Source organism: Strongylocentrotus purpuratus, unplaced genomic scaffold (genome assembly GCF_000002235.5).
Source record: "Strongylocentrotus purpuratus isolate Spur 01 unplaced genomic scaffold, Spur_5.0 spur5_scaffold_17, whole genome shotgun sequence".
In the NCBI taxonomy this organism is placed as follows: Eukaryota; Metazoa; Echinodermata; class Echinoidea; order Camarodonta; family Strongylocentrotidae; genus Strongylocentrotus; species Strongylocentrotus purpuratus.
The window spans coordinates 22765040-22778180 of record NW_022145602.1 but is presented as its reverse complement, the minus strand read 5'-3'; the positions used below and the strand labels follow the sequence as shown (position 1 = coordinate 22778180).

The following is a 13141-nucleotide window of genomic DNA, read 5'->3' as shown; positions in this document are numbered from 1 at the left end:
ATGCTTGCTTGCATTTCCATAATTTTAGGCTTAACTCTGTTTCGTTGACGATCCTCCATGCACAAAGAAGACAAAAGACTTGATGCATGGCTGATCGTCAACGAAACGGAGTTAAGTCTTTTGTCAACTGTGTGTGTTGCTACGGCAGGCAGCCGTTGAAAACGAATTCTGGGTACCTTGTAAACAGTCCAAACTTTCCCTAAAGATCAGTATAAGAGTAAAAGTCTTACTAATACCCTCACTGAAGTCTATTATGTGTATGTTGTTTATTGATCTCCCCTCTAAACTAGTAATAGTGATTATAAAAGAAAACAATGTTATGTTTATTTGTTGCTGAAAGAAGAATGAAACTTTTATCTTGTGAATAATAAGTATTATCATAACGTATTCAGGGAGGTGACATGAGAAATTGTTCACAGGAAAGAAAAGTCGTGTGAAATCATTTCTGCTAATGAACATAATTTATTGTATATCATTCTCTGTAGATTGACATCTAGTTATCATTAAGTGACTGTTTTCCTTCTATTATATAATGGTATGTACTTTGTGGTATATGAAGTGCACTTCTGAGTATAAATTTATCGTACACCGGTGTCACTAATAGAACGGCAAACATCGAAAGATAAAGCATTTTCTTAATTTTCAAGTCCGTTTAGATCTTACATGCACTGGAATTAAATGTTATTGTCCTATTATCTTAATGCTTGATGATCATTTTTTTTAGTAGTAATATTGGTCATATTAGTATCAAAATCATTATCATTATTGTTATTATTATTATTATTATTATTATAGTAGTATTATTATTATTATTATTATTATTATTATTATTATTATTATTATTATTATTATTATTATTATTATTATTATTATTATTATTCCAACAACAATTGTGCAGTTCATTATACATGTATGCACGTAGGAGCAGTGGGGTGCTATATGTTCTGTAGTATTTACAATTTTCGTGACAATTGATAGGTGGGTACACAAATGAATCATGATTGATGAATAAATGAATAATGAGTAAAGCTAACCTTCTATCGGCTGTGAGCAAGAAAGGACACTACCCGTCCAAAAACCATCTGAGTTGCACCTAAGGGCAAACGACCTGTCTGTTCCGCCGTCACAGGTAATTGTTACACTGTCACCGATGCTGTAGGCCAAACGAACGTTTGGAGCTGATGCATACTTTGGGATATATGGACTAGTGCATCGTGTAGGGGCTGTAAATGGAAATGCAACTAACATTAGTATTTTAAACAGAGAAAGTAAGGATTAAATCTACAATTTAAACTACATATACCATATGTACGTGCTACAATTATAAATAATGTCAAACAGTTTTACGACCTATACCGCAGCAATCAATCTCCAACCCTACGTACTAGACCTCCTAACTTGAGCTATTAACATCTATGTCTATTGTTGTTGGTCAAACTCTGCTGGAAATTTAAACTCTTACAATTTTTGATCAGTAACTGGCAATTTTCCCTGGACCTAATTTTATTTTTCTACTAACCCCTTTACCATCATAGCCATGAATTTTGGGCTCGTGTGCGTTGGGCCTCTGGTATTATTAACACGTTTTTGAACATTGGTAGCTAGGTAGATAAATACAAAATGATCTATGAATTAATGAATAATAAATATAGTTAACCTTCTAATGGCGGTGAGCAAGAACGGACACTACCCGTCCAAAACCCATCTGAGTTGCACTGAAGGGTAAACGACCTGTCTGTTTCGCTGTCACAGGTGATTGTTACACTCTCGTCGATGTCGTAGACCAAACGAACGTTTACAGCTGATGCGTACTTTGGGATATATGGACTAGTGCATCGTGTAGGGGCTGTGAATGGAAATGCAATACGTATGTTTCTTAATATTTCATTAGTAGTTTAGACAGAGAAAGTTATGATCAATATATACAGTTTGAACTAGGAATATCGAACAGTTTTACGACCAATACCGCAGCGATCAAAGTCTTACCCTACTTGACCTCCTAACTTGAACTATTGATATATAATGCTTCTTCTAGACATAGCCCTTATAATCACAACCATTGATCGATCCTACATTCCCATGATTAGCCCACATCCAAATGTTACCTGATAATAAGTCGGATCTTTAGTAATGTGCCGAGCCCCATACGATTAGTATATTCTAGCAGTTTGGGCAATTGTATTGTTGTTTGTTAAACTCTGTTTGTAATTTGAATAATTACAGTTTGCACAGTAACAGGCACTTTTCCTTGAATCTAATATTAAGGTTTAATATCTTCTTCCATTATCATCACCATTAATCTGGGATTCGTATATGACGAAAGCCAGTCGAACTTTTCCTTTCAGGGGCATAAGCTTCATATACCGATTCACATAATACCTTTTAATGCCATCGTATGGTTTACTTCTTTATAAACCTCAATTTTAACAAAGCAGCGTATCTATTCATATATTTTAGTCGTTGTCAATGTTTATGATGTAAAGTGATCGAAATTTCGAAAACTCGCAAACTTTACTCTCATCGGAGTTCTATTTTAACCTATTAATCTATTATAACCCTATGGTTTCACAAAGCAGACTAAAGGGCTGAATGGTGGTATTGTCACATCGGAATGTCACACTGTCACCAATGTTATAGTTCGGACTAAGGGTTTCGAGCGTTGAGTATCTCGGGACTAAAGGAGCATTACAGTTCGTCGGAACAGCTAGAGTTGAGGGAAACAAATTATAAGTTACTTGATTCACAACTGTACTAAATGCCTACAATTACTATTTTATGTCTGAACCCTCAATGTGGAGGATTGTGTAAACTAAACTAAACAAAAACAATATGTTTTACTTTCACCAAATTGCGAATGCTTCTCACGTAATGAAGTACAACAAGAACATTCAAAAATACCATTTGGCAATTAGTGCTCATCAGCTTTACTAGCTTTGCGAGTTTACAGTGTTTTGGCAGCTCAGGATTCGTTCGGATATTAAGTTGGATTATAGACATGTGTTTATGAACAGAGCAAAACAGGACGAATATATTCACGCATCGTACCACCTGACGGAGAGTTAGGGGTTTTGATACATTGTTTAAATTCAAATCTTAATAGAAGCAAAGTGATCCTAAAACGGATACGGATTTGAATATTATCTTACCCGTCGAATCAGGGCAGGATACAATCGGTCCACTCCATAGTCCTTTGTTATGACACTGAAGGTTGAAGGTATCAGAAGTGGCATTACACGTCACAGTAATTTTGGCACCAAAGTTGTAGTTGAGACGAGGATTTGTTTCATGTGCGTGCGCGGGAATGTACGGGGCACTGCAAGGAATTGAACCTGTAAGGATGGTCATAATAAATGATTTTAAAGTGATTTTCTTTCGTTATTTCTTAACAGAAAAAAACTTGTACATTGAAGTTTGAGATTACCTCACATAATATTATGCAGTGACAAATTATTTGTTGAGGGTAATGAAACTTTAAAATTTAAGGATCATGGAAAGTATTTCGACGTTATTCTAATGATTCTTCTTTTTTATTTAATTCAATATGCGTCCCTTGACAAGGGTTTAATGTGTCTTAAATATATATATATATAAACGATAATCGTTATCAGCAATTGTCTTCCGGACTTAACTGCGGGGAAAGAGAGATGTGAGGAAAGAAAATTCCAGTTAAAAAGCATTACGTAGTTTGTAGCATATCAGTATTTGCTTGGGTCTTGTGTGACATCGAAATATATGTGTTTATTCGGAATAGATATTATAGAATGTTTTATCCCGTCACCTTTGTAATTCTGCTTGTGTTTTTTTTTCTTTCTTCTATATACCAAATCCATATCAATTAGCAGCATTATTTGTATAATTGCCCTTTTTTTAACACAAGTTGTATTGAATCAAGCGTGGAACAGCCATTTGATTGTTGCTTTGTTATTGTATCACTTTTTAATTTTTTACTCACAAATATCATATGTACTGCTTATAGACTGAATTTATTAAAGCCTAGGTTTGATATAATTATCACTTATATATGAATCAAAGAAAATGGCCCTTTTTTTTTATTGTTTTTCGATCCGACTATTTGAGGATGCAACAGCTAGTTTTTGGCATCATATTTGTTTTGGAGTTTGTATGAACATGGAGTACATTTTGAATACTGGAATGAAGATGCACTGCTTCTTTACATTGTAAACTATGCATCTTCCGGAAATGAAGTTGGTTCCTATATTGATATCATGATTTGGTTTATTCTGGTCACACCAAGTATGCAACGTAAGCAATTGACACGGACAAACATTGTTAAAATAGATAAGCAATGTAAATGTTAGATATACACATGTACATAATTATAAAATTATAAACAAAATGGACAAAAATAAAAACATCCATACAAACGTTCGTTATGAAGCTTATATATTAATCACTAAAGGGATGGATTTATGAAACATTGAATATGGTACCATTCCAAAATACCCCAAATCCCTACCTCATATGAACATGCAACGGATGCAAAATAACAATTTTCTTAACGATATTCACAATGAGTCTTATGACGCTAGTAAAAATATGCGTTTTCATTTTCATTTTTGATTGATATTATGATTTGTAGTACGCTTGATTGTGGTTGAATATTAATTAGACCCTGTCATTCACTCACCGTGTAAAGATAAATAGTAGACCTGGTGTTATTTGTTTTACATTGGTTGTAAATCATAACATACGGCACATAAAATGTGCAAGGCTCCTGATTGGTTAATACTGCAGGAAATTAACTACTCACTGCTGAGCAGTACATCGACTTATTGAATTTTCACTTAGCATAGCTCTACTTTTGCGAACAACACATGGACGAAATACATGCGCACGAAATTTACAACTTAACAAATACATTTTTAAGGTTCCAAATAACTTGATGCATTTCGACAAGTACCACCTCCGCCAAAATTGTTTTTCGATTATGTCCATATTTCGTAAGTCCACTTTTAAAGTTGCACGTTTATGTGTAGATGTGTCTAGTTATAGCTCGACTCGCGCTGTATTTTCCTTATATTGGTCAAACATGGCTCTCCATGAGATGGAGTCTTTACCACCAACTCCTTGATGAGAAGGGTGTGATTTTCTCACTTTTCTGTTACTGAATAAGTTTTTCATTTATTTTAAGTTTCTAATTCTTTTGCAAACTTCAGCGCGTTGACACATGTTCATGTAAATAATGATATTCCTAAAGTAAAAAAATTATACTAAATAGTAAAATTTCCAGATATATTATTTTACCAGCATATCAATTGTTTACAAATAAAGCTGACCCCAATAGCCACATTCCCCCCAAAATCTCCCACAACCCCTTCTGCTTTTTCATTTCACATGTTCATTTAATGAGAGTCCCTTCTAAAAATGCTCCATCATAAGGATGAATTTATAATGTTCTTATAAACAAGGATGATGTTTTAATTTAATAATAATATAATAGCTAATCAAATATCAATAACTTGCGATTTATTTCTCAGTCAATGCATTTGAAACTTGATAACATTTCATTAAATTGATATTCATTTAGCTATACATTTTCATCAATAATTTACGAAATGTAGAACCATTCTATAGTCGATCTCGATTCAAACGTCTCACCTGGTTTATGGCATCCGATGTATGCTTGGTATTTTTCTGTCACTGTACGAAACGTGCAGTTTTGATAGTGTCACAAGTCGCTTAGCGCAGATATGCACCTTTGGCATTGTGATCGTGGTCGGATAGTTTGAATAACTCAGTGAGTGATGTTTATTTTATATATACAGAAACCCAGTATGCTGTATTGCACGTTAAACGTACCGAACTGGTACATTGTCAAAATAAGATTGTCAAATAGCATTTTCAAATTAACATAATGGTGTACCGCTTAAATTTGACAAAACTTTAGACAAACTTGATATAAATAATGATATACAATTGAACACTATTGAAGTATAACATGTTTAATGCGCGGACATAGAAATGTCCATTGTTCATTCATGACTTAAGACAAATTCATAATAACATAGCGTAGACTTCAGGAAATCTGAATTTTTAATAAACAACATATTCATGTGCAAATTGATGTACATGTAAATAGTAACGGTGATAGTAGGCTAATGTGATCAATTTGCATTACAGTATGTAAATATATCAGTGGTACGTTTGCCTTTTGTTAATTCCATAGTTGAAAAGCAAGTTTGATATTTTGCTTATTATTACTGATTGCATGTTAACACATGCCAGCCATGACTAAAACTTCATCAAATATCCATCTTTCGGCTAAACGCGTCACTTTTTTTTGTTTTTTTTTGGTTGCCTGCGGTTTGGTTGGTATTTCCCTGAAACTTTCCGAGTCTTATAATGATCAGTCAAAAGTCTCACCTGGTTTGTGAAATTCGATAAGTACTTGGTAGTATCTATCTGACGCTGACTAAAATAAGCAGCTTTTGTTGCTTCAAATCTGTGCGGTTCATCACTTCTATCTTACTAGTCGTGCCGCCAACAAACACAAACATCCCATCAGTGCATGATATTATAAATGTCTATTGGTCCCACGTGATTCTCTTTTTCTTATGTTAATTGAGAGCTGAGTTGGTGAGAAAGCCACCTGTCATTGACCACAATGTGGGGTCTAATCCCGCCTGGCTTAACTAGTACAACCGGCCTTTAAGCTTTAGTTTGATATATGGTTTATCCATTTCATTTTTCAGTTCGGATATGGTCTCTATGCTTAAAGCAAATCTTTTTCTCATCCTCGGATCTGATTTATATAAACACGAGGTACCTGTCAAGCTCACGGATGGCAGTTAGAGTGGACTAACTAATTAAAACAAAACGGTTTAAGATGAACTTGTAATCACTTTCTTCTGAACTTTGTTGATTCACCTTTATTGGCACAGGAAACAACGAATGTTTCTGAGTGTAGACTCGTGAACTTACATAGATTTAAAGGCAACAAACACATCAGTTGTATATTCTGGAGAAGTAAAACTGCTCCCATAGATAACATGTAAACAAGCTGACTCGGAGTACACTTTTTTCAAGAGAGATCAGTAAAAAATAAAATTAGGTGCCAGAAAGGTACGACACATGCATTTATCCTTATCAAATGTAAACTATTTGAAAAGTGCAGCAGAATTTAATTCTCCGCGATCGTTGACATGTAAAACAGTAATTATTCTAAAAACAGATATATCCAGTTAATGCATCCGTCAATTATCCGAAAGCAATCGTGAAAGAGATATATATAATTTTTTCAACTACAAAGATAAGTTACAGTGACTTAAAATGAATATTTTTTAGTTATCTAAACGGATGCGCGCCCTCTTTCTGTACGAGGCTGCAACTTTTCCCGTTGATTTTGTAATATAGGTGCCAATGACCCAATGTTTGCATTTTGTATTGAGATATAGTTTAGGTCTACAGTGTAATCGTCGTACTCTTACATTGGTAAGTTTCTTTTTAAACCTTTATAATTTGTCTTATAGAATGGCAACGTTCGTTATGAAAACACTCAACATCCTCAAAATTAAGATTGCAACATGATTTCGAATTGTATCGCTTGTGACGTTGTAAGTACACGTATTTCCGTTGGGTGTTTGGGAACGCTGTATAGATTGTGAGCTTTGATTTTTTTTCTCCCTTTACTGGGGAGAGGGGTGGCCTCTGGGCCGAGCGCGAATTTTGTTTACAGTTTTACAACACATAACAAATGAGATGTGCAATTCACGTGTGGGTGTGTATTGTGTTTATAGGGTGAATTTACGTGCGTGGGACTTTTTACGATTGTGGAGAAAGATCAAAGGTCACTATGAGATCAAGAAGTGATATTGTTATAAAATAATTTACAAATTTCGGTGAAAATAAAAGAAAGCAATATGAATTGACAAATACAAGAAAGAATTGAGAAAGATGCTGCCAATGGTAACAATAATGAGGGTAAACACCATCGGCTCTTACTGCAAAAAAACACACAAAAAAAACACATAGACTTACACGTACACTCACACGCAAACACGCGAAGAACGCACCTACACATATTTGGAAGATATGAATTTAAACATGATAAACAAAAATCATAGTTAATATGGAGATATTTTGATTAGAAGTGATTACATCGTAGTCCGATGGTTGTTTTTCATAATATTTCTTTCTCTTGTTTTCGAAACAGACAATATTACATAACATCGTTTATACACCGGGGACATGATCATGTGCCATCCTCCATGACATAATAACTGCCAGCGGCCAGCGTCAATTACATATCAGTTGTTTATGTGTGATGGGCAGGGGAAGAAGAAATATGTTTAGACAAATAGGTGTGGGGAAAAAGAAAAGAAAGGGGAATAAAGAGGAGAGCATCCGTTATGAAGAAGAAGAAAAATTGATACATACAGTTATAAGGTTATAATGAATTAAATGTGGTGGGGGTAATTACTGATTATTAATATATATTTCATAATATCAAAAAGGTCATTGCAGTATGTACGTTCATTTCGCTACTCCTCAGAATAGTATAAGATATGTAAACATCTCAGTCGTTTTACACTCTTTTTTAACAAGCAAACGCCTCACCTGGTTTGTGGCATCAGATGAATGCTTGGTATGGGGTTGACCTAGTTAAAACACGAACAGGTTTGATGGTTCGAATTCCATAAGCGCAACTCTGCACTAATGTCATACTTTGCGAGGTGGTTTAGATTGAAAGGAGTTTTCAACATATCGTTCGCGGCCCGAATTACATAGATATTGAAATGTATTTGTTTCAGATTTTTGTCCTGTATCATCATTCTAGGTCAAAGTTGTATGATTTAAAAAGAAAACAAAGTACTTATTTGCAGACGACTATAGATAAGCAAGTGGTGATGGAAATATTGAATATTTGACTGAGGATTGCAATAGGTCTCTGAAGTGTGCTCGGTTCAAATTAACTCTTATCAATTTATAAAATTGAGGGTTTTACGAAATAAATGTATATATATATATATATATATATATATATATATATATCCATATACAGTAGCAATTGAAGTATTCATACCCTCGATACCTTAATGATTTGAGTATAAGAACAATTGCGTTATCCCCAAAAATGTTTCTTGAGAACTAACATATTAAAGCTTATATTTAAGAGTGGCCCCAATTCAACCAATCCACCTTTTATTATTGACTTTCTAAAAACACAAACAACATAGTTTATGTAATATTTATAACTATACTAGAGGACCAACACAGAAGGCCATTAATATAAGAATAAAGAGTACAGCGAAACTCAGAGGGCAATGTAAACGTATCCTCAGAAATGATTTCTTTTTGACATTGCGATAATCAACTTGTTGGAAGTTAGATTTTTAGAATTTAAAGCAGAAAACCGTCGGTGTCATAATTATATCTTATACATTATGTTTATTCGTATTCAAGATTTGACAACAAAAATAGATATGTCATTGACGTTCATTAAAAATACAAACAACATAATTCCTCGAACAATGTTGAATAACAAATCACTTGAATTCGAAAGAGGGTTTTTTGTGGTCAGTATAAGATGTCTTTGTAAATATTTAGGACGGTCTGTAATGCATAGTTTCTTCCTTCCGTCCACCCACTCCATCTCACTTATATTGATTTCCTTCCTACTAAGCAAGAGTAAACTGGATTTCATGATTGTGGTGCTATTAAACGAATACTGACTACAATAATTTGCTACAGAATAAATTTGAATCGATAAGAACGCCGAGAAAACAGTTTTGTTAGAGTAGGAACCGGAAAAAATTTGGTGAATCTTGATAATTATGGGCAAATTATGGTTCCATGACACATGCTCCGCCGACGATTGCTCCGCCGACATTTACTCCGCAAAACGCGACAATTGCTCCGCCGACAGGTGCTCCGCCGACAGTTGCTCCGCCGACAGTTGCTCCGCCGACAATTGCTCCGCCGACAGATGCTCCGCCGACAATTGCTCCTCCGACAATTGCTCCGCCGACAATTGCTCCGCCGTCAATTGCTCCGCAAAACGCGACAATTGCTCCGCCGACATTTGCTCCGCCGACATTTGCTCCGCCTGAAGCGACACTTGCTCCGCCGACATTTGCTCTGCCGACATTTGCTCCGCCGACATTTGCTCCGCCGTCAATTGCTCCGCCGACAATTGCTCCGCCTGAAGCGACAATTGCTCCGGTGACATATGCTCCGCCGACAATTGCTCCGACGACATTTGCTCCGCCGACAATTGCTCCGCCGACAATTGCTCCGCCTGAAGCGACAATTGCTCCGGTGACATTTGCTCCGCCGACAATTGCTCCGACGACATTTGCTCCGCATGAAGCGACATTTGCTCCGCCCAAAAAGTGTCCCATTAAATACAAATGCTACTAGTACTACGACAAATGCTTCGCCGACAATATTTTTTTTTCACGGGTTGTTTTTGTTTCTTTCTTTTTTTCTTCATTTTTTGAATGCATTTCATGACATTATGTAAATGAAATGAAATGAATGAATGTTGATAATGTGGGAGGAAAAAGCAGTTGCCTAAAAGTCATTTCGAATATACTGAAATAACTTTCCATCTATCACTGTACGTCCCACATAATGTACACTAAACACTCATTACATGTCATGGGAAGTTTTTTTTTTTTTAAGAGCAGCAAGCCACATTCCCCAATACGCGCATACCTCCTAGTTAATTTCAAACAGCTCATCAATATGTAAGACCTGAAATTACCTCAATGAAAGAAGACTAATAATATGAGAGGAAAGAAAAGAGCAAAAAAGACAACCGTTTTTTGCTATTCCCCATAATGTTTGATTAAAAAAAAATAAAAAAAAATTATAGCTCCTTACGCAAGTTCTCCGGCGAAAGATAATTACTCCGCTCAAAATCTGTTTCATGTATTACTCATTAGCTGATCCAAAGCTCAAGGCTATCTCTCTCTCTCTCTCTCTCTCTTTCTCTCTCTCCCATGCTCCTCCTTTTCCTGTTTACACCGTTTTCTTGTCTTCTTTGCTCTTTTCTTTCCTCTCATGCTATTAGTCTTCTTTCATTTCCATCACTTCTTCTCTGCTCCCCCTCTCGAGTTCTATTTCTCTCGTGAAATTGAAACGTAAAGTAATACAATCATGTAGTACATTCTTGTTTAGAATAATATTTTCAATAATATCCAGTTCATTTTCTAAAGGTTTCTTTCCTTTAGTTAAGTGTATGTAGCTTTAATATATATATGTTAGTGTGCAAAACACTCCGTTTCATTCGAGTACTTTGTTTTCACTAAATAATTTAAGGGACTCACGAAGCCACCGGAAGAAGAGCAATTGGCTTATCATGAAGAACTAACATCAAACTGCAACAAAATGATTTGTATAAATGTGAATAAGCAGAAAGGCTGCCATCTCATTTTCCCGTCTGAATGGGTTCTCTTCCTTACGTATATAAGTGCCCTTATTTTCTAAACTTTTTTTTTTATATTTGTGTGTTTATTAAATTTTCAATCATATAAAAATTACATATTTACAAGTCATTGGTAATAATTAGACAAAAAAAAACAAACAATATGTATAAGAACAACTAACAATAATGAAAGGACAAGAAAGTTATAAAAAAAAAACATTATAGTAAAAAAAAATACACTGTACACATATAAATCATAGTTTGAACTCCAGTGCATAAAGGGGAGTGAGGGGGCACAGGAATAAAAGTTAAATCAACATGAGTATCATAAGTCAAATCGCCATTTCTTAAAATGCGAAACAAGCTTGTTCCTTTTTTTCGCTGAGAAATATTCAATATCTTTTTGTTTCTTTATAAAACTCTTAAAAAGATCAACACTTGGTAAATCCCCCTTACTTATTTTCTAAACTTCCATGATGACCTATTACATTGTATAATGCTTTACCTAGTAAGATGCATTGATCGAGGTAATTTCAGGTATTACATATTGATGAGCTACTTGAAATTAACTAGGAGGTATGCGCGTATTGGGGAATGTGGCTTGCTGCTCTACTTTTTAAAAAAAACTTCCCACGACATGTAATGAGTGTTTAGTATACATTATATGGGACGTACAGTGATAGATGGAAAGTTATTTCAGTATATTCGAAATGACTTTTAGGTAACTCCTTTTTCCTCCCACTTCATCAACATTCATTCATTTCATTTCATCTACATTATTTCAAGAAATGCATTCAGAAAATGAAGAAGAAAAAAAGAAACGAAAAAAATAGGTGTAAAGAAAATATTGTCGGCGAAGCATTTGTCGTAGTACTAGTAGCATTTGTAGTTTATGGGACACTTTTTGGGCGGAGCAAATGTCGTCGGAGCAAATGTCGGCGGAGCAATTGTCGCTTCAGGCGGAGCAATTGTCGGCGGAGCAAAAGTCGGTGGAGCAAATGTCGGCGGAGCAAATGTCGACGGAGCAATTGTCGCTTCAGGCGGAGCAATTGTCGGCGGAGCAAATGTCGGCGGAGCAATTGTCGCTTCAGGTGGAGCAAATGTCGGCGGAGCAATTGTCGCTTCAGGCGGAGCAATTGTCGGCGGAGCAAGTGTCGCTTTAGGCGGAGCAAATGTCGGCGGAGCAAATGTCGGCGGAGCAATTGTCGCGTTTTGCGGAGCAATTGACGGCGGAGCAATTGTCGGCGGAGCAATTGTCGGCGGAGCAATTGTCGGCGGAGCATCTGTCGGCGGAGCAATTGTCGGCGGAGCAACTGTCGGCGGAGCAACTGTCGGCGGAGCAACTGTCGGCGGAGCATTTGACGTCGGAGCAAATGTCGCGGAGCAAATGTCGCGGAGCAATTGTCGCGTTTTGCGGAGTAAATGTCGGCGGAGCAATCGTCGGCGGAGCATGTGTCGGGTTACCCAAATTATATATGGATGGAAAGATTTTCTCTTGAAAAACACGAGTAATTTTCTGACAAATCCTCTACGGAGCTCCTCTGAAGGGAGAAAATCTGGATCTCAAAATTAACATTTTTTTGAGATGATTACTGCGGGCCCCAAATGCATTTTGAAGAGGGAAGTTGTTACATTTGATCATTAAGGCTTCCCCTTCGCAATGAAATGAATTTTGCAAAAATTCGAAAAGTGCAGCTGTGCACATACATTCATACTGATCAAAGTGTTAAAGTCTAACATGTAGGTTACACG

At 35.9% G+C, this 13141-nt stretch overlaps 1 protein-coding gene across 1 annotated transcript in view; it reads right to left on the bottom strand.

The window, feature by feature from the left end:
* LOC585401 (CUB and sushi domain-containing protein 3-like) overlaps positions 1 to 13141 on the bottom strand; it is a 62753-nt gene that overhangs the window by 46129 nt on the left and 3483 nt on the right. Inside the window, exons 2-4 of the mRNA XM_030988314.1 lie at positions 3147 to 3329; positions 1658 to 1846; positions 1035 to 1223 (exon numbers count right to left, since the gene is read on the bottom strand). Coding sequence (XP_030844174.1) covers positions 1035 to 1223; positions 1658 to 1846; positions 3147 to 3329 — 561 coding nt within the window. The remainder of the gene's footprint in view (positions 1 to 1034; positions 1224 to 1657; positions 1847 to 3146; positions 3330 to 13141) is intronic.